At 42.7% G+C, this 25,534-nt stretch overlaps 3 protein-coding genes across 3 annotated transcripts in view; 1 reads left to right on the forward strand and 2 right to left on the reverse strand.

Moving 5' to 3' along the window:
- Nucleotides 1–504: 504 nt before the first annotated feature.
- On the forward strand, nt 505–1,501 carry LOC118574184 (histone H2A-Bbd type 2/3-like). Its single transcript, XM_036174935.1, has one exon. The coding sequence runs from the start codon at nt 933–935 to the stop codon at nt 1,314–1,316; it is 384 nt and encodes a 127-aa protein (XP_036030828.1). The 5' UTR covers nt 505–932; the 3' UTR covers nt 1,317–1,501.
- A 2,485-nt stretch (nt 1,502–3,986) lies between these two features.
- LOC118574196 (histone H2A-Bbd type 2/3-like) lies at nt 3,987–5,008 on the reverse strand. The gene has a single exon (XM_036174948.1). It carries the CDS (start codon nt 4,579–4,581, stop codon nt 4,198–4,200), a length of 384 nt encoding a protein of 127 aa, XP_036030841.1. The 5' UTR covers nt 4,582–5,008; the 3' UTR covers nt 3,987–4,197.
- Nucleotides 5,009–20,131: 15,123 nt separating this feature from the next.
- Tmlhe (trimethyllysine hydroxylase, epsilon) overlaps nt 20,132–25,534 on the reverse strand; it is a 45,959-nt gene continuing 40,556 nt past the window's right edge. The window contains exons 6-7 of the mRNA XM_036175389.1: nt 21,914–22,052; nt 20,132–21,321 (exon numbers count right to left, since the gene is read on the reverse strand). Of these exons, the coding sequence (XP_036031282.1) occupies nt 21,190–21,321; nt 21,914–22,052 (271 nt within the window). The 3' untranslated portion in view covers nt 20,132–21,189. The remainder of the gene's footprint in view (nt 21,322–21,913; nt 22,053–25,534) is intronic.

A 25,534-nucleotide genomic window follows, 5' to 3' on the forward strand; every position in this document is an offset into this window, starting at 1 on the left:
CTCCACAGCATATCATATACAAGATGTCAAAAATACAAAGCAAAAACAAACAAATAACAACAACAGCAACAAACATTAAAAGTTGTAAGGGCTGGGCATGGTGGTGCATGCCAGTAATCCTAGCACTCAGGGCAGAGGGTGGGAAAGATTGCTGTACGTTGGAGGTTTGGCCTGGTCTACACAGCGAGTTCCAAGCCATCCAGGGGTACATAGTGAGATTCTGACTCAAGCAAACCTGTAAGGGAGAAAAACAAAAACACAAACAAAACAACAACAACAACAACAAAAAACCTCAGCAACAAAAGCAAACACGACACTAAAGAATAGCATCAGATCTCTTGGTCAGCAACCCTTGGAAACTGAGCAATACACTGCTGGGGGAACAATGAGTCAGTGAAGAAATCAAGGAATAAATTTTAAATTGCCACTGCCGGGGCTGAGGATATGGCTCAGTGAATAAAGTGGTGGCTGTGCAAGCACAAGGACCTGGGTTCGAATCCCCAGCACCCAAGTAAAAGCTGAGCACGGCAACTTCACCTGTAACCCCAGCAGTGGCAGAGGTGTGCAGGGACAGGTGGATACCTGGGGCCTGTTGGCCACCCAGTTTATCTGAAATACTGAAATAACGGGCTCCGTGTTCAGTGAGAGACCCTGTCTCAAAAAATGAGATGGAGAGCAACCGAAGACACCCGGCCAAAGTGTTGAGGTGACCACAGCAACCCTAGCGAGGGCTGGCCAGGAGCCATCCATCACAGGTCATCACTGGGAGCGGGAGAGTGGACTTCGACCAAAGAGGGGTCGCTAGGATACGAGGCCAGACGCAGAGGGGGCCCCTGGGATCAGCCTGGAGGCCCAGAGAGCCCAGCAGCAGGCCAGCAGAGAGCAGCCAGGTGGAGCGGAACCAGCCTGTGGGGGCGCACTCCGAGGCCAGCATGCCCAGGACCAGACAGGGCAGCCGTCGAGGGTCGTCGTCGTCGTCCTCCTCGTCGTCTCGCCGCTCCCGCACCTCCAGAGCCGAGCTGACCTTCTCTGTGAGCCTGGTGGAACACCATCTTCGGGAGAGCGGCCATGCCCGGCGGCTGAGCGAAACGGTGCCCATCTTGCTGACTGCCATCCTGGAGTTCCTGACCCGCAGGCTGCTGGAGCTGGCAGGCAATGAGGCCCAACGCCGAGGCGCACAGAGGCTCATCACTCCGGAGCTGCTGGACGTGACTGTCTACAACAACACGCTGCTCAGCGAACTGTTCCAATTCGTCACCATCTCCCAGGTGGCCCCGGCTGGTCGCCCTCCTCGTGGGCATGGCCGTCAACGCTAGCTCCTACCTGCTGCTCGTGCTGCCGCTGGCTGGCTCTGGGTTGCTGACCCGCCCATCCGCCCCATCTATCCGTCGGGCATCAGTTCATCCCACCCAAACGTTCCCACAGACAGCCCTGCGCGGCTGCTCAGCCTCGTCCCTTCCTTCTCTCCCTGTTGTGCTCTTATTAAAAAGCTTGAGTTCGAGAACCCCATAGGTTTGCTTCCCTGGCTTTTCCTTTGGCGTGGGATGGGGGTGGCGGTGGGGGTGAGGGTGCGGTGGGCCTAGTTGGAGGAACACAGCGGGTGGGAGCCGTGCTGGGGTGCGGGTGACCTACAGGCTGGTTTCCCTAGTCTTTCCTTTGGGCATGAGGTGCGACTGGAAGGTGGGGGAAGAAGGCCAGGGTGGCCTAGTGCAGCAACACGGTGGTGTTTGGGGTGCAGGTGTGGACCACAGGCAGGGATGGCGGAGGAGCAGCCGCTCTGGAGGGAGCCAAGAACGGGGACCTGGACGGGGGTACCCACGATGCGCCTCTTGGCCCTGAACCAGTCTGGGCCAGCCTGGCCAGCTGCATCAGAAAGATGGCCTTCTCATAGGAGACCACAGAGCAGAGAGGACCCACTGTGCCACGTGCAAAGGCGGCCTTTTGGCTGGGGATGCAGACATGAACAGAACAGAACAGCGGCATGTCAGGAATAGGGTCATGGAGGACCACGATGCTAGTTTTTGTTATGACTGACCCTAGGATGGTACGCAAGATCTGCCAGGAGGCTGCCTTGGCAATAGCTGTAAAAGATGTGAAAGCTAGCAATGGCTCCCGCCAGGCCAGGGCCAGTTCCAGCCTGCACAGGCTGGTCTCGGGTTTGTGGAGGCCGCAAAGGTCCTCTGCTAGGCCGGGCACCACACACAGTCATTTGCATACTTGGCGGGCACTGGGCCCCGCCCGCCCCTCAATCAGCGTCACTCAGGCCCCGCCACCACAGGCTGTTATTTACATACGGGTCTTGTGGCCAGATACCATCTGACCTCCCTGACTAGGTTACTGCAGTGGCCGGGGCCGTCTCATCAGCTCTCTTTGCATATCGCCGTGGCAACCGGTGAGCGCTGGGGCGCCTGCTGCAGCCACAGCGGAAAGGGAAGTGACGACGCAAGCGCCATCCCAGACTGGGTGGTGGCTGTGCCCGCCTGCGCGACCAACCGGAAGTTAGGAGGCGCGCCTAGTGCCTGTCGGCCAACACTGCTGAGTTCAAAATTGTAGTGGCTTGTCTTAGATGCCTTGGACTTCTTGAAATACCTGGCAGCCATGTCTTTGTATCTGTGAGTCGTTAGGACTAAGTTGTTAGGTTTATATTCTGTATTCCCACCTATTTTATTCGCCAAATCCACAATTTAAACCTCCCTCCCCGTGAGCAACAAATGCATTTTCTCTCTTCTTCAAACCCAATGCTGACCTTATGCAACCCAGCTTTGGGGGAGTGAGAGTGTCTACAGAAATAAAAGGCTTGTTTTAATTAACTTGGCCAAGAATATTTGGGCTCGCGGTCTTTCTCCCACCATGTTTGGGATGAACAGACTCTGGGCAGGGCCACAGCATCATATTGGAAGCTCTTCTTGAGATTGTTGGACACCTGCCATAAGCGGTCTAAGAAATCACAAGAATCAAAGCAGGACCAGGGATCAGAGGGGCCTCCTAATGTCCGTGTTGGCGGCGCCTCCTAACTTCCGGTTGGTCGCGCAGGCGGGCACAGCCACCACCCAGTCTGGGATGGCGCTTGCGTCGTCACTTCCCTTTCCGCTGTGGCTGCAGCAGGCGCCCCAGCGCTCACCGGTTGCCACGGCGATATGCAAAGAGAGCTGATGAGACGGCCCCGGCCACTGCAGTAACCTAGTCAGGGAGGTCAGATGGTATCTGGCCACAAGACCCGTATGTAAATAACAGCCTGTGGTGGCGGGGCCTGAGTGACGCTGATTGAGGGGCGGGCGGGGCCCAGTGCCCGCCAAGTATGCAAATGACTGTGTGTGGTGCCCGGCCTAGCAGAGGACCTTTGCGGCCTCCACAAACCCGAGACCAGCCTGTGCAGGCTGGAACTGGCCCTGGCCTGGCGGGAGCCATTGCTAGCTTTCACATCTTTTACAGCTATTGCCAAGGCAGCCTCCTGGCAGATCTTGCGTACCATCCTAGGGTCAGTCATAACAAAAACTAGCATCGTGGTCCTCCATGACCCTATTCCTGACATGCCGCTGTTCTGTTCTGTTCATGTCTGCATCCCCAGCCAAAAGGCCGCCTTTGCACGTGGCACAGTGGGTCCTCTCTGCTCTGTGGTCTCCTATGAGAAGGCCATCTTTCTGATGCAGCTGGCCAGGCTGGCCCAGACTGGTTCAGGGCCAAGAGGCGCATCGTGGGTACCCCCGTCCAGGTCCCCGTTCTTGGCTCCCTCCAGAGCGGCTGCTCCTCCGCCATCCCTGCCTGTGGTCCACACCTGCACCCCAAACACCACCGTGTTGCTGCACTAGGCCACCCTGGCCTTCTTCCCCCACCTTCCAGTCGCACCTCATGCCCAAAGGAAAGACTAGGGAAACCAGCCTGTAGGTCACCCGCACCCCAGCACGGCTCCCACCCGCTGTGTTCCTCCAACTAGGCCCACCGCACCCTCACCCCCACCGCCACCCCCATCCCACGCCAAAGGAAAAGCCAGGGAAGCAAACCTATGGGGTTCTCGAACTCAAGCTTTTTAATAAGAGCACAACAGGGAGAGAAGGAAGGGACGAGGCTGAGCAGCCGCGCAGGGCTGTCTGTGGGAACGTTTGGGTGGGATGAACTGATGCCCGACGGATAGATGGGGCGGATGGGCGGGTCAGCAACCCAGAGCCAGCCAGCGGCAGCACGAGCAGCAGGTAGGAGCTAGCGTTGACGGCCATGCCCACGAGGAGGGCGACCAGCCGGGGCCACCTGGGAGATGGTGACGAATTGGAACAGTTCGCTGAGCAGCGTGTTGTTGTAGACAGTCACGTCCAGCAGCTCCGGAGTGATGAGCCTCTGTGCGCCTCGGCGTTGGGCCTCATTGCCTGCCAGCTCCAGCAGCCTGCGGGTCAGGAACTCCAGGATGGCAGTCAGCAAGATGGGCACCGTTTCGCTCAGCCGCCGGGCATGGCCGCTCTCCCGAAGATGGTGTTCCACCAGGCTCACAGAGAAGGTCAGCTCGGCTCTGGAGGTGCGGGAGCGGCGAGACGACGAGGAGGACGACGACGACGACCCTCGACGGCTGCCCTGTCTGGTCCTGGGCATGCTGGCCTCGGAGTGCGCCCCCACAGGCTGGTTCCGCTCCACCTGGCTGCTCTCTGCTGGCCTGCTGCTGGGCTCTCTGGGCCTCCAGGCTGATCCCAGGGGCCCCCTCTGCGTCTGGCCTCGTATCCTAGCGACCCCTCTTTGGTCGAAGTCCACTCTCCCGCTCCCAGTGATGACCTGTGATGGATGGCTCCTGGCCAGCCCTCGCTAGGGTTGCTGTGGTCACCTCAACACTTTGGCCGGGTGTCTTCGGTTGCTCTCCATCTCATTTTTTTGAGACAGGGTCTCTCACTGAACACGGAGCCCGTTATTTCAGTATTTCAGATAAACTGGGTGGCCAACAGGCCCCAGGTATCCACCTGTCCCTGCACACCTCTGCCACTGCTGGGGTTACAGGTGAAGTTGCCGTGCTCAGCTTTTACTTGGGTGCTGGGGATTCGAACCCAGGTCCTTGTGCTTGCACAGCCACCACTTTATTCACTGAGCCATATCCTCAGCCCCGGCAGTGGCAATTTAAAATTTATTCCTTGATTTCTTCACTGACTCATTGTTCCCCCAGCAGTGTATTGCTCAGTTTCCAAGGGTTGCTGACCAAGAGATCTGATGCTATTCTTTAGTGTCGTGTTTGCTTTTGTTGCTGAGGTTTTTTGTTGTTGTTGTTGTTGTTTTGTTTGTGTTTTTGTTTTTCTCCCTTACAGGTTTGCTTGAGTCAGAATCTCACTATGTACCCCTGGATGGCTTGGAACTCGCTGTGTAGACCAGGCCAAACCTCCAACGTACAGCAATCTTTCCCACCCTCTGCCCTGAGTGCTAGGATTACTGGCATGCACCACCATGCCCAGCCCTTACAACTTTTAATGTTTGTTGCTGTTGTTGTTATTTGTTTGTTTTTGCTTTGTATTTTTGACATCTTGTATATGATATGCTGTGGAGAGGTTTGTCTCTGATCATGAGTATTTGGAGTTCTAAATGCCTCTTGTGTTTGGATGCCCATTTATTTACACTGTGTTTTTCATTTGATTGATTTATTTCCAACACTCCTGTTCTTTTTTCTATTTTCCCTCAGAGTCTCAATTTCCTTGTTGATTTTTTTTTTCCCTCCATGCTGCAAGCCGCAGAAAAATGTAATGGAATTCAGCTACTATCACAACAGCTACTACTTGGAAAAGTCAAGGACTTTTCCGAAAGTCAAGCCATGCCTTAAGAAGTCTTGGTGATATTTTAGCTTTTGTATATATATTAGCTGGTTCCTAAAATGATTTTCTTGTGTGCTTCCAAGAACTCCTAACAGTGTATTTATCTAAAATACCTATCAAGCATCCAAGGCCAAATGATCTCCTTATGGAAACAAGGCCTGTCTCTTAGGTCAGGTAGATAGTTTTATTTCTTGTGCAATTCAAGCTGAGACTCTCCTTTCTTATACAGTTTTACTAACACTATAGACTCCTAACTTCTTACCTAACCACTTCTAGGAATGTAGATTGAGCGCATAAATTCCCTTTTCCATATACTAACCAATCATTAGTTCTCAGTTGACCTCCTCCTTTACCACTCCCCTTTTGGGTTATAAAAGAAAGCCTGGTGGTCACTGCCTGAGGAAAACTCTTATCTGCCTTTATGACCCTGTAAGAATTCAAGCCTGGTGACCTTGCTCTGCCAGAGGGTTGCTATTGCTTGAGTTTATAACCGGATTCCTGAGAGACTTGGGGAGAACTGAGAGAATAAGGAGACTGAGAGGAGGGGAGAGAGAGGAAAAAAGAGAATGGAAGAACTAGATGGGTAAGAACTGGAGAGGAATGTACTGAGATGGGGAAGAACTGGATTGAAGGGCTAGAAGAGAGTACTAGAGGAACACGAGGGAAGATGAGGAAGAGCCAGATGGGGAAGAACAATGTGAGAGAGAAGGAGATGAGAGAGGAGCTAAGATGGGAAGGAACTAGATGGATGAGAACCTAGATGGGACAGAATTAAGATGAGAGAATTAAGATAGAACTTAGAGGGAACAGCAGATAAATGTAGAGAGAAATCGGGCAAGAAAGGAGCTAGGCATGAGAGCAGAATAGAAGCTTGGAGAGAGAGAGAACTGACACAGAATAATAAAGTGTATGGTCTAGGAGTTATCAGCTGGTTGTATATTCTTCCGAGACCCTGGGAGGGGACTATTGAGGGGCTGGACCCTCATAGTCCCCGATACCTCCACATCTTTGAATTTGTACTCCAAATTGCTGAATTTCATCCACTTAGCTAACTATTGCTTGTCTCTGTTTTGGGTTGTCTCTGAATTGGTGTCCTTACTTTATTCACCTGTTGTTTCATGCCCTCTATGTGGTTTTTTGAGCCTTTCTAAAAATTGGGAATCTGAGCTAGTTTTCTGGCATTTCAGCTATCTCAGTATATCGTTTCCTATATTGAGGGTAGTAACTTTGTGGAGGGGTCCCACTGGCTTATTTTCTCACCCCCTCCCCTCCCCCTGCCCTCACTGTCTTGTGTGTTTCTGACTGTACTTGCACATCTGTTGGGAAGGATGTGTCCTTCTGGTTTTTAATCCCCCCTCCCCCCACTCCTTCTGTTTGTTTTATTTTATGTGAGTGTGTGGTGAGTTGTATTCCCTTCAGTTTGTGTTCCCCACTACTATTAAGAGGGGAGGCTGACAGCAATAACAGATACAATGATTTAACATTAGTCCAGGTTTTGCTGCCTATAGGGCCAGCCTCCAGCAGTGCAGGGCTCAAAGGGAATCCAAGGTGTCTGTGAGTACTAAGACCTTTCTATCTGAGGGGGTTAGGGACAAGGATACTCACATACTCTCTTGACTGTTTCCTTCAGACGGACCCTTTTCTTTATTCTTCTTTATATTCTCTTATTCTTTACTTTCCTGGTGATTTCCTTCTCTCATTCTTGTTGTTTTCCTTCTAACTCTATCTTTATTCTTGATGTTTTCCTTCTAATTCCTTTTAACTCTCTCATTCTTGATGTTTTCCTTCTAACTCATTTTAACTCTATCTTTATTCTTTCCCTTACAGCTCATATACCCCAGCAAAATCTTTCAGGCAATATAAAAAGTACAATGTGGCTATATTACAGTCAATCCATGTGAGTCTATTAAATGGGTAACAGAACTTATTAAGATATAAAATGAGGAAATACACTCACGACTACAGAATGGAGTAGACAGCAGAAGTCATCCTCTGATCTGACCGGGAGCAAATCCACCTCGCAGGCAGGAGCAGGGAGAAAAGGGCATGTGACCCTTCTCCAGCTCCTTATAAGAGGTCATGTACAATGGCAGGAAGCACTGCCTCCTTTGGGCTGTATAGCCCAAGGTCATGGGTGGAGCAAATACCACTACATGGCTACATTCTGTTTTTCAAGTGAATGATAACAATGAATACAAATTTTAAAAAAGCCTGTTTTCCATATCCCTTAACATGATTAAACATTTTACATTATTACAGGTGAAAAACAAATTACCCCAAGAACCCATGTACATTCATTCATACCCAAGCAACTTGTTATAGATTAAAAGTGTAAGCAAGCAAGGTATTCTTTTACTGGCAGGCTGCATTCTGTGCTTACAAAGAAAGGACCAACCACTTTATTACTTATCTTGAAAGGTAATCTTATAAGGAATCACAAACCTAAACTTTTATGCATGAAGAAACAATCAGTCAGCTCTACTTTAAATCTTTAGGATACATATCCACTCATCAACAGTTTCTTATTTCAGGAGATTGAGGGCAGAAATGGGTAGAAGGAGTTAATCATCACCTTTGATCACCAACCAACTCTAGCATGGAAAGCACATCAGCTAGTAACAATTGGGCTGCTTTGTATTTTCTCCCTGACCTTAATGAGTTCCTCATTCAACTATGTGCCTTTCTAAAACTTTGTCTTCTTGGGTTTTTCACCTCAAAGCTATTTGACAAATGCATCTAGTCTAATCTTAAGTTATTTTCAAAGCCTTGTTTCAGCTATGATGCACTCTGAAACCTGTGAACACATCTCCCAACATTAAGATTAGAAGAATTTAAACTAGCTGGGCCACAGGGACTCAATTGTTTTTCTTAATCATTAACCTAAGCCACAGTCTATACAGCTTCTCAATAGAAACTCATGTGTTCTAGCTGTGTGACACTTCCTTGTCTGATTTTTAATCATCAAAACAATAATAAAACTAACATTATTGTTATTATCAGTTAGACAGTACAACTTAGGAAGAAATCATCTTCATACTAATCCACAGGTAAAAATGCCCAGTAGAACGGGATGTTTCCATGAGATAAACACACTACATTACTGGCAGTGGAGATCTCCCCACACCCATTACCTCATGCCAGATACCAGAGGAAGATGGCAGTGGCAAAAATGTGAAGACACTGCAGAAGCAAAATGTGATATTTTGTTTGTGATCTAACAAATAAACCTTGCCTTAAGATCAGAGTGGGGAGCTAAGCCAATCATTAGCCATAGAGACTATGCATTTGTGGCTCACACCTTTAATCCCAGAATTGGGGAGGTGGAGACAGAAAGTGACATGGCTAAGTGGAGAGGGGAATATAAGGCGGGAGAAGACCGAAGCTCAGTCTTTCAAGCTGAGAAATTGTGAAATTGGCAAAGTAGAGGTAGTGGCTGTTTTTTTTTTTTTTTTTTGTCTCTCTGATCTTTCAGCATTTACCCCTATATCTGACTTTTGGTTTTTATTATTAAGAGTAATTAGAATTTATGCTACAGTGAAAGACATTCTGGAGTCTCTGTTTTTGGGGTCTTGCCTAAGATTTACCCATCAGGGATTTTCTTCCTGGTGGGCTAACACCCCAAAGTCAACTGCCATCTGCTGCTCCTGTGACATGGTCACTGGCATCCAGGTGTTAAATACTCTTAACTATTTGGGTGTCATGGTCCTTTTCTCCCTCACAATATGAAAATTATTTATCTGATCATAATGTATATAGACTCTTTACTGGGTTAATATTCAATGTCAGTACCATCATTATATCCTTTTCATCTTGATTAATTAGGTAACTCACAGAAGAGTCTTTCAGCTGCCAGAATACAGGTAGAATCAGGGAAGAAGGGTGGACATCCACAGCTTGAAGAATGCATTTTCAGTATGGAAGTCCAACCCTAGGCTGGACACAGGACATCTATTCCACAACACTTATTTTCTGTCATGGACTAAACCTCTTGACTTATGGTCAGAGAAGGCAGTGGCCACCAATATACTAGTATTGCTTACCAGAGGGATCTGGGATGAATATACTTCTGAAACATTTTTCAAACAGCCTTCATTATTTTGCTGTCCAATCACCTTCATGCTTACTCCCAGAGTTACTTTTGCATTCTTGATGGATCCTTAAAGCTAGCCTGTAGTTAGAGTTTTCCTGCCTGGCCCACAGTCAGGACAAATCTCTGTCACCCGCCAGGCCCATAGACGCTCAGAACCAACCAAGTAAAAACACAGAAACTTACATTGTTTAGAAACTGTATGGCCGTGGCAGGCTTCTTGTTATCTACTTCTTCTATCTTAAATTAACCCACTTCTGTTAGTCTATATTTTGCCACATGGCTTGTGGCTTACCAGTGTCTTTACATGTTGCTTTTCATGGCGGTGGCTGGCGGTGTCCCTTCCTCAGCCTTCTACCTCCCACAATCCTCTTCTCTGCTTGTCCCGCCTTTACTTCCTGCCTGGCTACTGGCCAATCAGCATTTTATTTATACAGTGTGACATCCACAGCACTTCCCCTTTTCTTTGTTGTTAAAAAAGGAAGGTTAACTTTCACATAATAAAATTACAGATATCAAAACAATTATCAAGCAAGAATTACAGTTACAATATTAAAGAAGATATCCTATCTATCTTATATTTGTGAGTTTAAGGTTTTATATCTAACCTATCTTTTATCATAACTGAGGAAAATATAACTATCTTGTCTTCAACCACATCAAAGACCTCAGAAGGATATATTACCTGAGAACCGGGAGAAGGATGCAAGCAACTTTCGGGAGTCTTGTAGGGTAGACAGAGATAGCTGGCAGCCTGGACAGTCACCTAATGTTCCTTTGTAAAGTTGGGGCATTTGTCTTCAGCCCACAGGGCTAGAGTCTCTTGGTCACTTTTTTCAGTGTCCTGTAGAATGTCTGGCAGTTTCCTCTGCGAAGCAGGAACCTGAAGGACCATTTTGTCAAGCAAAGTTCAGTTGTCACCTTTCTATGGGTCCTGAATGTCCAGTTTATCGAGCAGTCCAGGCAAGAAAAGTTTCTTGCCCAAATGGCTATTTTTTGTCAAGGTGAAGATAAACTCCATATGAAGTGTCTTCAATGCCCATCCTCCTCTCTGAAGTAAATCGGTGCTGCCAGGAGCAGACATGTCTCACTGTCCAGAAAGTCTAAATTTTAAAAATATTTTAAATGCCATATTCTGTAGGTCTTTGAAGTATTTGAAGATTACCTATCTATCTGAAATATCTCTGTGTATACCTAGAAGACTTAACTAACATGGCTACAAGTATGATTATCATAGATGACTAATTATTAATCTATTTTTAATTATCCATTATAATTTTAAATGAGCTGTACAAACATAATACCTTAAACATGAGTAGAAATATGCACACAGTATAACAAAATTAACTCTAAGTTTGTATCAATAGACTAAAGTCTATACCAATGTAAAACATTTTAAACAAGTTGTTGCTCTTTAGAAGCAAGTTCCTTAATCTACCCTTTCATCCTATTATATCTATATCATATCCCCTTTTCTTCTTTAGAAAGAGATCACATTTATAATCAACCTGCTTTAAAGAAAAATATTGGTTTTTCCCTTCCCACACCAGAGGGCTCTTCTGATTTGGGACACAAGAACCTTTTCTTTTAACAATATGTTTGGGTTTAGAGAAGGAGTGAGCCAATTCCATCTCCAAAGCCAGCTTGATAATTTTGGGAATTTGGGCGTAGTTTTTCTTACTACTTCCTGCTGGAGGGGGGCACTGTATCTTATGGGGACATAAAGAAAATTTTAGGATTATGGAGTAGTCCATTAGGTTGAACCTCTGAGCCAGTTGCCTTGAAACCATTCTGGATGTTAGATCATCTGGGCCATGGTGTCATCGGAGACCTTTCAGGTGGTGTTGGCTGATCAAACCTAATGTATCTTAATCTGGAACAAATCCATAGCCACTGGCTTTCTGTGGAAACAATAGCAGAGACTCTTTTCCAAAGCAACAAATCCTTATATCCAAATTTTGAAGTCAAGGTACCTTTAAAATTTACATATTTGTTTAACTCAACAGCTTTTACGATCAAATCTTTTTCTGCAGTTAAAAATCCCAAAGACAAGACAAACCAGATTCTCTGTGTAATATCCATCTTTGTAAGACTGAAACGCCACTGTGGCTGCTGGCTCCACCCACCTCAGCTTCCCAATGTGGTGGTACTGTTTACCGCCAGCTCTGGGTCTGGAGCCATGTGTACCATCAACTATCAGAAGCAGTTCTATCAAAGCAGCGCATAGACCAGAAACTTTTTTTTTTAACTAGCAAAGGCTAAATCTACCACGCAGCAGAGTAAAGTGCCGCTTGTAGACTCCTCATTCCCGCCGCAATGCAGGTCAGACGCACACACCAGGAACCCGCCATAGTAGCTCAAACTGGCAGGCTGCTGCTAACTTGAGAGAGACAACTAGGAAGCTGTTTTCAGCTCCGTTTTAGAATCTTTTTTCTTAGGTTTTAGGTGGAAACTCTTGCCAACACGTTGGGCGCCATTTGTAGTTAGAGCTTTCCTGCCTGGCCCACAGTCAGGACAAATCTCTGTCACCCGCCAGGCCCATAGACGCTCAGAACCAACCAAGTAAACACATACAGTGTGATATCCACAGCACTAGCCTGTAAATGAGGCTGGTGTTTTTGTTTGTTTGTTGTTGGTGGTTTTTTTTTTTTCATTTTTTCACTGAGGAATCACAATTCCTCATTTGTGCCCTGCACAGATCTGCTAAGTCAGTTTGACTCATTCATCTGCTTTTTAATATATAAATCTTAGTTGCTGCATCCTCTCCTGTTCTAATCTTTTCCTTCAAGTCCTGTTCTTCCCATCTGTTTAAATAGAGCAATAAGAGCTTAATTAAGAAAGTTTTCTCGAGGACATGAAGTTACATGTGAATTTACAGCCCCCCTGTGCAGTATACATTAATCATAATCATGTACATCTTCTTGTTTGTCACATTCATCCTATAAGCTATTGCTTACAGGCCACTCTCCCCATTACTCTCCAGAGTTTGCTTCACTCACTAGCCTCTCTTACTCTTCTGTTCTTTAAGCTTTCAACCCTAAGGTAACCAAAACCTCCAAACAACTTCCTATCCCTACATCCTCTTGCCTAGAAGTTCAGATGCCAGGTCATCATATTTGTGCTTCATCACCTATTTATCATCTCTGAGGTATATATGGCATTTTATTATACCCTTTCTAATAATATTGGCAACAATAGTAAACAATTACTATGTACTATTCATTCTGTTCTGCTCACTGTAGTATGTAATTTATACATATTAATGTTTTGTTCTTTATCATAGATGTTGAGTGAAATGCATTCATTAGCTCCCCCTTGAACATGAAGACACAGGCTAATGGGAGGAAAAGAGCATCTCAAAAGGTAATAAGAGACAGAGATGGAATTCAAGCCTTGGTCAGTCCAAGTTTTGTTCTTTCCATGAAACTATCCTACTACAATGAAAGCATTAGAAAAGCTAAAGCAGATGAAGAGAGGATACCAATTACTAGAATTGAAAGCAGTGAGTGGCTACCTTCAAAGGGTACACTGTGAAGAATGGGTTAATGGAGAAAAAAACTTTCACTGACTTCATACATTTGTACAACATTAACCCTTGTGATCTGTGCTGTTCTCTTGTTAATCACAGCTAATCCTTCAGAGCCAATTGACCCAAACCCAGAGATTCTTAATTCAAATATCACACCAATGGAGTCTTTGCTTCCCTCTGAAAGTTCACAAGCCAGACTTCCATGTCTGCATTTTTTTCAACACTGATATTTTCCAATATTCTACATAACAGCCCACTAAATTTTGACCACTCAATGGCTTTCCCAGCCCAAAGTTATAAACATTTTCACAATCCTCCCCCAAACACAGTTAAGTTATTCACAGCAATACTCCACATTCCTGGTATCAATTTCTGTCCTAGTTAGGTTTCTCTTTGCTGTGTTAAAACTGACCAAAATCAACTTTAGGAAGAAAAGGTTTATCTCAGCTTACATTGTACCCTCCACCAAGAAAAGAAGCCAGGGCAGGAATTCCAGGAAGAACCTGGAGGCAGGAACTGAAGCAGAAGTCATGAAGGAATGCAGCCTACTAGCTTGTTCCTTGTGCTTTTCCCAGTTTACTTTCTTATACAACACAGGGCCACTGCCCAGGGGTGGCACTGCCTATAGTGAGCTGGGCCCTTCCACATGGATCATTAATCAAGAAATGTCCCACAGACTTGCCTGGAATTCCTCAGTTGAATTTCCCTCTCCTCAGATGACACTAGCTTATGTCAAGTTGGCAAAAAAACTAACCAGACCATATCTTCAGTTAAACTGGAATGGTTATCTGCTGACAGAGAAAGTAAGTTAGAATACCACTGTTAATCTGCATGCTACATGTCAAAATGAATTAAGATGGTTTATCAGAGTTGTAAAAGATGCCTGCCTCTTTCATCTCTTCAGAAAGGAAGTTTGGAATCTATTATTCAATCTAAGACTTTTATATTGCTTTATAGCCTGGAGCAAAAGCAGTTATAAAGATAAGTCCAGATCAAGGAAGCATACAGTCATACTTTGTATGTCCAATACAAGGAATGATGGAAGAGTAAAATCCACATAGAAATGTATGGATTTCTCACTCAAGAAGATACAGCGAATTCATGATATGGAAAGCCCACAGTTCCAGACACATGGTAATGATGGGTAAAATATAAAATGTAAGCTGAAAAGGGCTAACAATGATAAAAAAGTTAACAAAAAGACCATATAATTATCTCCATGTTGAAGTGTCAGGCTTACTGCTCTAGAAGCAAACTGTGGTAGATAGCAGTTAATCTCCTGAAATGCAGAATGTTCCAAAAATACTCTGTAAAATGCTGGTCATAGGCCAGGTTCATTGTTTAAAGTGAAGGTACTCATGGTAGATGAGGACATCGTGGGAATAGGAAAAGGCAGGGTGCTGGGGAGGCTCTCAGGAATTCACAAGGTTGACCTCACTATGGTCTGCTGGCAGTGGTCCAGAGGGTTCCTGGACCAGTCTACTCTGGTGACCAGCCTAGCAAATAACCTGGCTGTCATCATGGAGCCTTTGTCCAATGACTGATGGAGGCAGATACAGAGATCCACGGCTGGGCACCAGGCTGAGTTCCGGGAATCCAATTGATGAGAGAGAGGAGAGACACTGCAGGCGAGGGACTTCAAGATCATGATGGGAGGATGTGCAGAGATGACCAGTCACACTAGTGGAATCCCATGAACTGTGGACTGGTGGCTGTGGAGCCCCCATGGGACTGGACTAGGCCCTCTGGATACGGAAGACAGTTGTTTGGCTTGAACTATCTGGGGGGAACCCAGGCAGGGGGATTGGGATCTGTCCCTGGTCTATGGGCAGGCTTCTGGAATCTGGTGCCTGTGGTGTGACACCTTGCTCAGCCTTGGTGCAGTGGGAGGGGCCTTGGACCTGCCTAGGCTCAGTGTGCTGGGCTCTGCTGATTCCCCATGGGAGACCTTGATTTGGGGGATGTGGGGATGTGAGGTGGCTTGGGAAAGAGGGCTGGGGTAGGAGGAGGGAAGTTCTGTGACCTTAGCTGAGGTGCTTAATCTCTCTTTACCTGTATGTTTTCCATTTACAGAATAGGAATGGAAAGTTGTTCCCATTAAACGCATTTTGAGCAGTGTTGTTGTTTGAATATGAAATGTGCTCTATAGGTTTATGAATCTGAAAACTTGATTCTCAGTTGGTTGCACTATTTGGGAATGTTGTGGGACCTTTAGGAGGTAAAGCATTGCTGGAGGAAGTATGTCACTGGTGGTGGGCTTTGAGGATTTATAACTAACCCCTAATTTCTGTTATTTTTCTGTTTCCTAAGTGAGTGGCAGAATCCTTGCAGGCTGTCAAATCTAAATTCACAGAACAAACTGAAGCTCAGCATAGGACTGGGGCATGCCTCAGGTCATTTAGTAGAGAAGGGAGGGAGTAAGGATTCAGCATAGGGCTCTGTGCTTGAGTGATTCTCAAACAACCTGGAGTGTATCAGAATTCCCTGGAGGGTTTTGCTGGTGTCCATTCTTAGAGAGTTGGGGGAACTTGGAGGAGTAGAGAGGGGTGAGGCTGCGGTCAGGATATATTGCATGAGAGAAAAATAAATTACAAAGAAAAAAGAGAGGTAGGAGTGGCACATTTGCCTACATCCTCAAATGATGATATAGCTAGCCTGAGGATCCCTCACAGAATACCAGAGTTCATTAATCATTCCTTTCTTTTCACCATGGAGTACAGAGTTTGCAATCTGTAGACGTCCACACATAAAAGGGTAACAGATAAAGAAAAGTAAAGAAAAATATATAGCATTAAGAAGGTGAGATAATGGCCGGGCAGTTGTGGCGCACCCCTGTAATCCCAGCACTCGGGAGGCAGAGGCACGTGGACCTCTGTGAATTCGAAGCCAGCCTGGTCTACAGAGCTAGTACAGAACAGGCTCCAAAGCTACAGAGAAATCCTGTCTCAAAAACAAAACAAAACAACAACAACAAAAAAAAAAAAAGGTGAGATAAATGGCCAGTATTCCCAAATTGTGAGGGATTTCCGAGTTTCAAAAAACTGATAAATTTTATTAAGTGTACTAACAGATTATGAGTTAACTAGCTTTTTCTTATTTTCTTTTTCCAACATTAGTTTTACATTTTAGTTGTTTGAGAATTTCATAGATGTAAATGTTTTGATTAAATACACCTCCCATTCTCTCCCATCCAATTCCTCTTGCCCACCACTTTCCCCTCAAACCTTGATGTATTCTGTCTTTAAATCCAGAGTCTACTTAGTAATATTTGTATGTACATGGGCAAAGGACCCATCTAATGGGGCGTGGGTAGCCGCTCAGGGATCATATTCCTGAAGAAAATTGCCAGTGGCCATGTCAGAGGAACAGCAGGTGGTAATTGAAGTTCAAGGTATCAGCCCACCAGGAGGTGAAACCCTGATGGGTGAATTTCAGATAGAAAAGGCCCCCAAACCACAGACTCCAGAATGTCTTTTGCTTCTGCTGTGTCTTCACATTTATTTATCCTAAAGATTTAAAGTAGAGCTTACTCATTGTCTTTCATGCACAAAAGTTTAGGTTTGTGATTCCTTTAAGATTCCTTATACGATTACCTTTCAAGATAAGTAATAAAGTGATTGGTACTTTCTTTGTAATCACAAAAACCAGCCTGCCAGTAAAAGAACTGACTGAGATGAATACTTTGCTTGATTAAACTGCTAATACAAAACAAGTTGCTTGGCTATGGATGTACATGGGTTCTTGGGATAATTTGCTTTTCACCTGTAATACTTAAAGTGTTTAATCATGTTAAGAAATATGGAAAACATGCTATTTTTTACTTGTATTCATTTACTTGAAAAATAGAATATAACCACATTGTAGTTTTTATATTGCCTGAAAGATTTTGCTGGGGTATATAAGCTGTAAGGGAAAGTATAAAGATAGACTTAAAATGAGTTAGAAAAAAAATAAAGAGTAAAGATAGAGTTAGAAGGAAAACATCAAGAACGAGGGAAGGAAATCACCAGGAAAATAAAAAATAGAGAATATAGAAGAAGAATAAAGCAGGAAACCATCAAGAGAGTGTGTGAGTGTCTTTCCCTTTACCCCTCATATTAAAAAACATCTTAGTAAGCCAACTCCATGGATTCCCTTCAATACTGTGTTGATGGAGGCTGGTCCCCCAGGCAGCAAAAGAAAACTCTCTCTTCCTCTCCAAGCAGCTATCAATTGCTAATAACTTTTCAGGTATGGGTTGGAATTCATGAGTCTCTACCTCATCCATGCTGGGAATTTTGGCTGGTTTGGTTATTGGCAAACAGTCACAACAACTGTGAGTTCTGTGTGCAATGGCTTTGTTATGTCTGACAAGTACTTTTCTTACAAAGTTCGTTGAAGAGTACAAGAACCCCCTCTTCCTAGATGGTTCCTGAGTGTGTGTGTGTGTGTGTGTGTGTGTGTGTGTGTGTGTGTGTGTGTGTGTGCGTGTGCCTGTGCGTGTGCGTGTGCGTGTGTATGATATAGGTGTCCTATTTGGAGCTGAGACTTCCACATGCGATTTTGCTTTGTATGCTGACCAGTTGTGGGTCTCTGTGTATTAATCACCACCTACTGCAAAAAGAAATTTCTCTGATGAGGATTGAAAGATACACTAATTTATGAGTATAAAGACAAAAAATTATGGGACAGTTTATTACTATATCTATTTGTAAAACAGTAGTATTAGGCTCTCTCCAAGGGTCAAAGATCTAGCAAGTCACTGTTTTTTTTTTTTGATCAATAATGATACCAGACATGAGTTCCATCTTGTAGAGTGGGTATTAAATCCAAGCAGAACGTGACTGACTACTTCCATAGCATTTGTGCCACTTAAAACAGTAGGATTATCTTGCCAGGTCAGTCATTATTGTAGCTTGTAGAGTTAACATATGGGGAAGACTGTTGATTCTTTTTGTCTCCTGGAGGTGTGCATAGTACTATCCAGCACTATAAAAGCTAGCCAGTAGGGTTGAAGCTTTACATTTAGTAAAAGCTTGACTTCTGTATGTTCTACAACTCAAGTATGTGGTGTCTTCAGCAATAGGGTTATAATCTAGTTTTTGAGGGTAACCAGGAGAACCAGGAGCAATGGCAATAGCAAATAATGTTTTGGGGGGAGGTTATCTAAGGGACTCCACTGACCAACAACTTTAAAAGTGTTAACCATACCTGGGACTGAGGTTTTTATTTCATGGCATCTAGTACCTGGAAGAGACACTGTCTCCCTTATCATAGGTAACTCAATTTAAACACACACACACACACACACACACACACACACACACACACACACACACTGCTTCTACAGTAGGGGGTTTCCATATGGCTTTTCCAAAGGTCTTTAGTGTTAGTTATCCCACCCAATATTCTCTCTTCTACCTTGCTACCTGATCCCCACTCCACTTAACCTTAAACTCAATGGGTCACAATGATGACATGAGAGGAAGAGGAGGACTTGTTGGCAAGGAGAAGGGGTTTGGCTGAAGTGGGAGGGAGATAAGTGAGGGTAATGGGTATGGGGAGGAAAATATGATCAAAATACATTATATACATTTCTCAAATGATGAAAGAATAAAATATTTAAAAAAAATCATCATATGCCTATGCCCCCCATCACTGAAAGCATAAAGGAAACAAAACATTAAATTGTGTCTGTCAAAGTTTTGCAATGAACTTGTATAGTATTTGAGAGAAGGAATATGAAAGGATCAGCAGAAATGGAGGAAGAGAGTTTATATTTGTAAATGCTATCCAATTGCCAAAATACAAGTTTTCTTAGTAATATCAAGTACTCTGGAGGCACACCATCTATCATGATGAGTTCCCTGAATACTCAAACCCAGTAACCCTTTGGACTCTCAGTGGTGTATGTGTGAGTGTGAGTGTGAGTGTGAGTATGTGTGTATGTGTGTGTGTGTGTGTGTGTGTGTGTGTGTGTCTAAGAACTACATGGGACCTCAAAAGTCTCTGCAATCTGTCTGCAATTATTCCTCTTGTAAACACCAAACTGATGATGGCTTTATTCCAAAAGAGTTGTCATGACTCCTAATTTAATTTCTTGAGAGATGATTTAGATGGAGACAACTCTTCCAGGAGGATAAAACATGTGTGAATGCCATTTCCATCTCATTATCGAGCTTGTGCTACCAACTGATTCTGACAGTGTCTGGAGATGTCCTATAGGAGAATGCAAACTCCCCTTTATTCATGTTAGACTACAAGACAAAGGTTTAAGGTTTCAGCTAAGCCCTTTAATGTGCTAACATAGTTAAAAGATTGACCCAAAGAACAAAGCCTCTGGTTCATTGCTTGTACTGTCTACAGATACATGCAATGGTGTTTCCGGGTACCCTTTTTACTGGGCTTTTGAGATTAAAAACTATTTTTATAGCAATACTGTAGTGGGTAGCCATCCCAGCCTTGGCCAGGCAGGAAAACTCTAACTACACAATACTAAGGTGTTACTTTTTTTCATTCCCATTGTCTTGCCAGTTCAGTGGTATGACATGTTATAATAGCATGTATCTGATAACTAACAGACTGGTACTTTTTTCTTTTTAATTTTTAAACATTTCTCGCTCTCATTATCTAATATAGTTAGTATTAGATGTCATCCATATTCTTTGGGGTCCTCAAAAGTCCTTGATAACTAAAAGATGTTAAGGTGCTTTTGCATAGCAAAAGATACAGAAGTATAGCAGAGTAAAGGAAAACCTATAGAATGAGATAAATGGTTTATTAAGTATATTTCTGAAATGGTAAGGCTGTTTGAATATATAGGGGACTTCAAAATTTTAATAGCTAAAGTAGAAACAACTAAAATTGGCAAAAATTCTTGATTGACATTTCTCAAAAGAACACATAAAATGGTCAAGAGGTATCTGAAAAGTCGCTATACATCACCAGTCTTCAGGAAGAAGCCAATTCAAACCACAATGAGATATCATTTTGATCTAACTAGAATTGCAATAATCAGCACCAAAAAGCACAAAAGTTATTGAGGCTATATGCTGAAAATAACGCTATTGTACTAACAGTGAGAATATAAATTAGTATAGTGTTTATGGGAAACAGTACATAGCTTTAAAAAATGTTAAAATATAAAACTACTTATTATTATCCACATGCCCTTTCTGGGTATATTACATACCAAAGTAAAATTAAACCTGTGTATCAGCATTTCTGCATACCCATATTTGTCAATATTATCCATAGTAGCTAAAATAAGGAATCAACCTTGTTTTCCATTAACAAGTAACAAAAATGTGGCAGAATGGAATACTATTCAGTCATTAAAAAGAAAATCAATAACCCATTATCTGCTGAAATTGGAAGGAACTGGAAAATATCACAGGATATATTCAAAATACAAGTAAGCACATATTATTAGTCAAATGAATTATAAAAGAAAAATTTTTACACATGTTGCTTTATCAATACTTTGTCATTTCTAGAATGCATTGAATTCTGATTTAGCTGAAGACAAATTACATAATGTTATTGGTTTCCTTTTAGTATGGAGATTACATTTCATAAGTACAGTGTTTATAATTACATCAAAAAGTTTAGGAAAAGAGTAGGATCATATTATAACTTGGGAAGATAGCTACCCTACTAGATGGCTGACATTAGATAAATCAGAAGTCCCCTTTCTTTAACAGGTTTCTCCTAGTAAAGTAAGAAAATGAAACCAATTTTGATACAATATTGTGTTATTGATACAAAATTCTGGTAGCAGGGTGCCGAGTGTACTCATAATCCCAGTGCTTTTAATTTTAAGCATGAAGCCCCAAGAAACGAGCAGTGTTCAATACATCATCTCTTGTTAAATAGCAGCCACAGAGTTGGCGGTACCCAGTGAATGATTCCCTGCCATGAAGGACTCGCCAATTGTCTATAAATAGTACCTGTGAATGTATAAAAAGAGAAAACAATCAGAACTAGGGCAAATAATAGGGAATCTAAATCAGAAGAGATCACTGAAAGATTGTTCTATGGGTTACATTTGATGAAATAGTTTTCTTTTGAAGTTAAGCAAATTAAAGGGAAAATAAGATGTGTCTAACCCCATAGTAGGCTAAATAGCATTTAAAAAGAAAATGATTTATATGTTCTGCACCTGGGGAGCTTATATTCTTCGAGCAACTATCTTTTCTTCAAAGTAAATAAGATTTCTTTCTTTATAATCCTCCATTTATTCTTTCTCAATTATATTTTGTTTAAAGCTGAAGATATTATTTAGTTAGAGGACATATCAAGGTTTAAAAATGGAATTATTAAATTGGCAGGATCCTAGTTAGATCCCTTCATCATTAAAATAAGTTTCTGATGTCTAGAGATGGCATGGTGAATGAATGGCAGGATCAGGAACAATACCTAGGACTTAAGAAAAAATATTTTTCCTTTGTAATATGGTGACATGTATTAAACAAGTATTATTCTTCATTGATTTTTTTTATGGCAAGTTTACTTGATATCTTTATAGAGTTTAGGGCCTACCTTTCCAGGCTTCAGTTTGACCCAGAGCTCATTCTCAGGCCTTCTCAACTCAGTTGTTAGGGTTCTGTGTGCTATATACCAACGATGGACAACATCATAAGGCACGGTGTTGATGACAGCCCGGTCATAGTTGTTGTACCTTATATGGAATCATGAGAAATAAAGATCTCCAACACATGATAAAGACATTTATTGTTTACTGAACTGATTTAGATAATGTTGTCTCTGTTTATTCCATACTTGAAACAACAGCAAATCAATACACTCTTAGGAATACAGCATCAGAGATGGGAATTCCACTATTGGCTGGTCATATTTTGGTTTTGGAGACTCTGGGAGCAGGGAGTAAAAGTTAAATTTCAGCTGATTTCTCCCATCTCACAATATGGTGTTTTGTCTGAAGTGTGTTTCATGGAGGAAGTACTTATTGGTCAAAGGGTACGAAATCAATAGTAGATTTGAACTTTTTACATTAAACTAAGGAGGACAACATAAGCTGTATAAATAAAGCTATCTTAAAAAAACAGAATAAGATAATTCCACAAGTATTTCCTTTTATGGAAAAAATACTAGCTATAGAGCAGTAGACAGTTTTACCCAGAGATCTTCATTCAGCCTATTATTCATTCAACACTAGCACTTACATGAGCACCTGCCATTGCCAAGTTGTTTATTAGGAAATAAATATGTAATGATGAACACAGGATACATGAACCTAGATTTTGGGAAGTTTATATTCTATTAAAGATGCAAATTTATAAATGCAACAAATATAAATAAGATAATTTCAGCTAGCTACAGATGCTGTGTGAAAATACTGTGATATGAGTTTAAGGGTAACTGGAAAATTTGTTTTTGGGTGCTGAAGGAATTTTTGGAGAAGTGACATTGGAGCTGGTTTCTGTATGAATAGAAATTAAGTATATGACAAGCTGAAGGAAGTGTAGTAGGCAGAGAGAATAGCAAATACAGTCTTGGGATACAAAGGCATTTTATTATATTTACAGACCACCAAGCAGGCCATGTGGCTTGTATTAAGTAAGCAAAGATAATTATGATTGAAGAAATTAAATAGAGGAAGTAGCCAGGGGAAAGATCATATATGTAGTCATGAAGGGTGTTGTAAGGCCTTAGACTTTATCTGCTTACTATGAGGACCACTGAAAATTCTTAAGTAAGATGTTTTTCTGTTCAGTGGTACACAAACCTCTAATCATAGCACTAAGGAGGCACAAACAGGTGGATCTCTTTCAGTTTGAGGCCAGCCGAGGCTATATAGTTGTATCCTGTCTAAAAGAAAAGGTAATGTATTTCTACATTGGATAAGGGAAATTAATTTTTTATTGAAGTATACTACATATAGAAAAACACACAAATAAATCTTAATGAATTTTCATGATGGGGTGACATTCAATTCACTACTAATGAGATACATCAATTACTGCCAGACACTAACATTTTCTTGAGCCTCTTTCCAGTTACACTCTTTCTCCTACCCAAGGGTAACTACCATTCTGATTTCTATTACTAAACGTTGTTTATAAAAAGGGAATCATTTGGTATTTCCTCTTTTGTGTCTGGCATCTTTCATTTAATATTACATTATGAAATTTATTTAGTAGTATTCATTATTGGTGATGTATGTAATTTAATTGCATAACATAATGTATTCATTCTACTGTTAATGGACATTTGAGTAGTTTCCACTTTGGAACTATTATAAGTAGTGCTTCCATGAACATTCTATTACTTATCTTGGTAAATGTATGTATTCACTTTGTTTGGTATAAACTTAAGGATGGAATTTCTGGGTTGTAAGGTATGTGTTGTGGAATATTAGTTTAAGATGTGTTACATTGTTTATGCTGTAGAATATTAGTTTAAGATGTGTTACATTTGTTTATGCTGTGGAACATTTGTTTAATGATACAAAGATATGTTGCATTCTTTTATGTTGCACTTGTTTAACTCTGCAAAACTGTGTTACTTTGCTTGCTTAAAACACATGACTGGTCTAATACAGAGCTGAATGGCCAATAGCTAGGCAGGAGAGATAAATAGATGGGGGCTGGCAGAAAGAATAAGAAGAGAAGAGAGATGAGGGAGGAGGGAGAAAAGGAGGAGAGGAGGATGCCAGGGGCCAGTCATCCAGCCACACAATGAGCCATGGAGTCAGAAGGAAAGAAAGACACATAGAATAAAGAAAGGTAAAAAGCCCAGAGCCAAAACATAGATGATAAATGGGTTAATTTGTGTTAGAAAAGCTTAACTAAAGCTGGACATTCATAAGTAAGAATAAATCTCTGTACATTTATTTGGCAGCTGGGTGGCAGGTCCAAAAAAGAGTAAAAACCAACCAACTACATTTTGTCATTCCAATGTGAGGCTTGAATTTCTATAGGGCCTGAGAAAGCTTAAAAAATGACATGGCTCCTTTAAGAGTTTCTGCTGTACAGTGAGCCCTTGAGCAGCCAGTATATTAAGTAGGAACAAAAATCTAAGTAAAAAAAAAAAAAAAAAAAAAAAACCAAAAGACCTTCTATAGTTCAGAGCACTGGCATTCCAGAACTGGGGTACTGAAGGAAGTTACAGGTCACACACCTCTGACTGGGCCCTTTAGGCTTGGCTTTCATGGGCCCCAGAAGCAGGTGGAGCCAGCCACCAAAACCCTGGTGGAGGACCTAGCTGCACCACTTAGCTGTTTAAAGGCTCACATGGGCAGAAAAGGATAGAGATATGTAGTAAAGGTAGATTCAGATGGGAAAAAAAAACTCTTAGCAGGTTCCACTGTGTTTAAAAATGTGCATAGGCTTAAGAAAGAAAAGAGAGGGCCTGAGCTGGATCAGGCCCTCTGGATAAGTGAGACCATTGAATAGCTTGATCTGTTTGGGAGGCACCCAGTCTGTGGGACCAGGATTTGTCCTTAGTGCATGAGCTGGCTGTTTGAAACCTTGGGCTTACACAGGGACACTTTGCTCAGTCTGGAAGGAGGTGACAGGACCTGTCTGTACTGAATCCACCAGGTTTAAATGAATCCCCAGGGGTGCCTTGATCCTGGAGGACATAGGAACGGAGGGGAGGGGTTGGGGAGAAGGTGGTGGTGGGAGCAGGAGGGGGGAGGACAGGGGAACCCATGGCTGATGTATAAAATTTAAAACACATAATAATAAAGAAAAAAATATTAAAAAAAAGAAAAGAGAAAGAGCATAGACAGTCATAGAAAGGAAGAGTTTAAAAATAATAAAGTCTTTAAAGAAAGAGTAAAAGTAATATAAAAGAAAAAAGCCACATAATAGTGGGAAATACACAGGGAGTCTGGATCCTATATAGTATTGTGTTGACTTTGAATTTTTTGATTGCTGATAAGCAAACAACAGCTGCTAAGAGACATAGGATTGAAAGAGGGACTGAGGAAATTAACCAGCCTGGATATTTTAAGAATGCCTTAACTTTAAAATGGAACTCAAAAAATGCATTGCTTTGGAGAAGAGGTTTTGCTTTTTATTTCCACAGGAAATGAGAGGCTGTGGATTCCTTCAGGGTTGACATGGATCGGATCTTGACAGGTGATATCTGTCAACAAAGTCTGGTCTTCTTAGGACTTGACCATTATCTCAAATT

The sequence above is a fragment of the Onychomys torridus genome, chromosome X (assembly GCF_903995425.1).
Source record: "Onychomys torridus chromosome X, mOncTor1.1, whole genome shotgun sequence".
NCBI classification, from domain to species: domain Eukaryota; kingdom Metazoa; phylum Chordata; class Mammalia; order Rodentia; family Cricetidae; genus Onychomys; species Onychomys torridus.

What these genes read in the sequence shown, in the direction of transcription:
- LOC118574184 (XM_036174935.1), top strand. Translation starts at nt 933, where the DNA reads ATGCCCAGGACCAGACAGGGCAGCCGTCGAGGGTCGTCGTCGTCGTCC.
- LOC118574196 (XM_036174948.1), bottom strand. Translation starts at nt 4,581, where the DNA reads ATGCCCAGGACCAGACAGGGCAGCCGTCGAGGGTCGTCGTCGTCGTCC.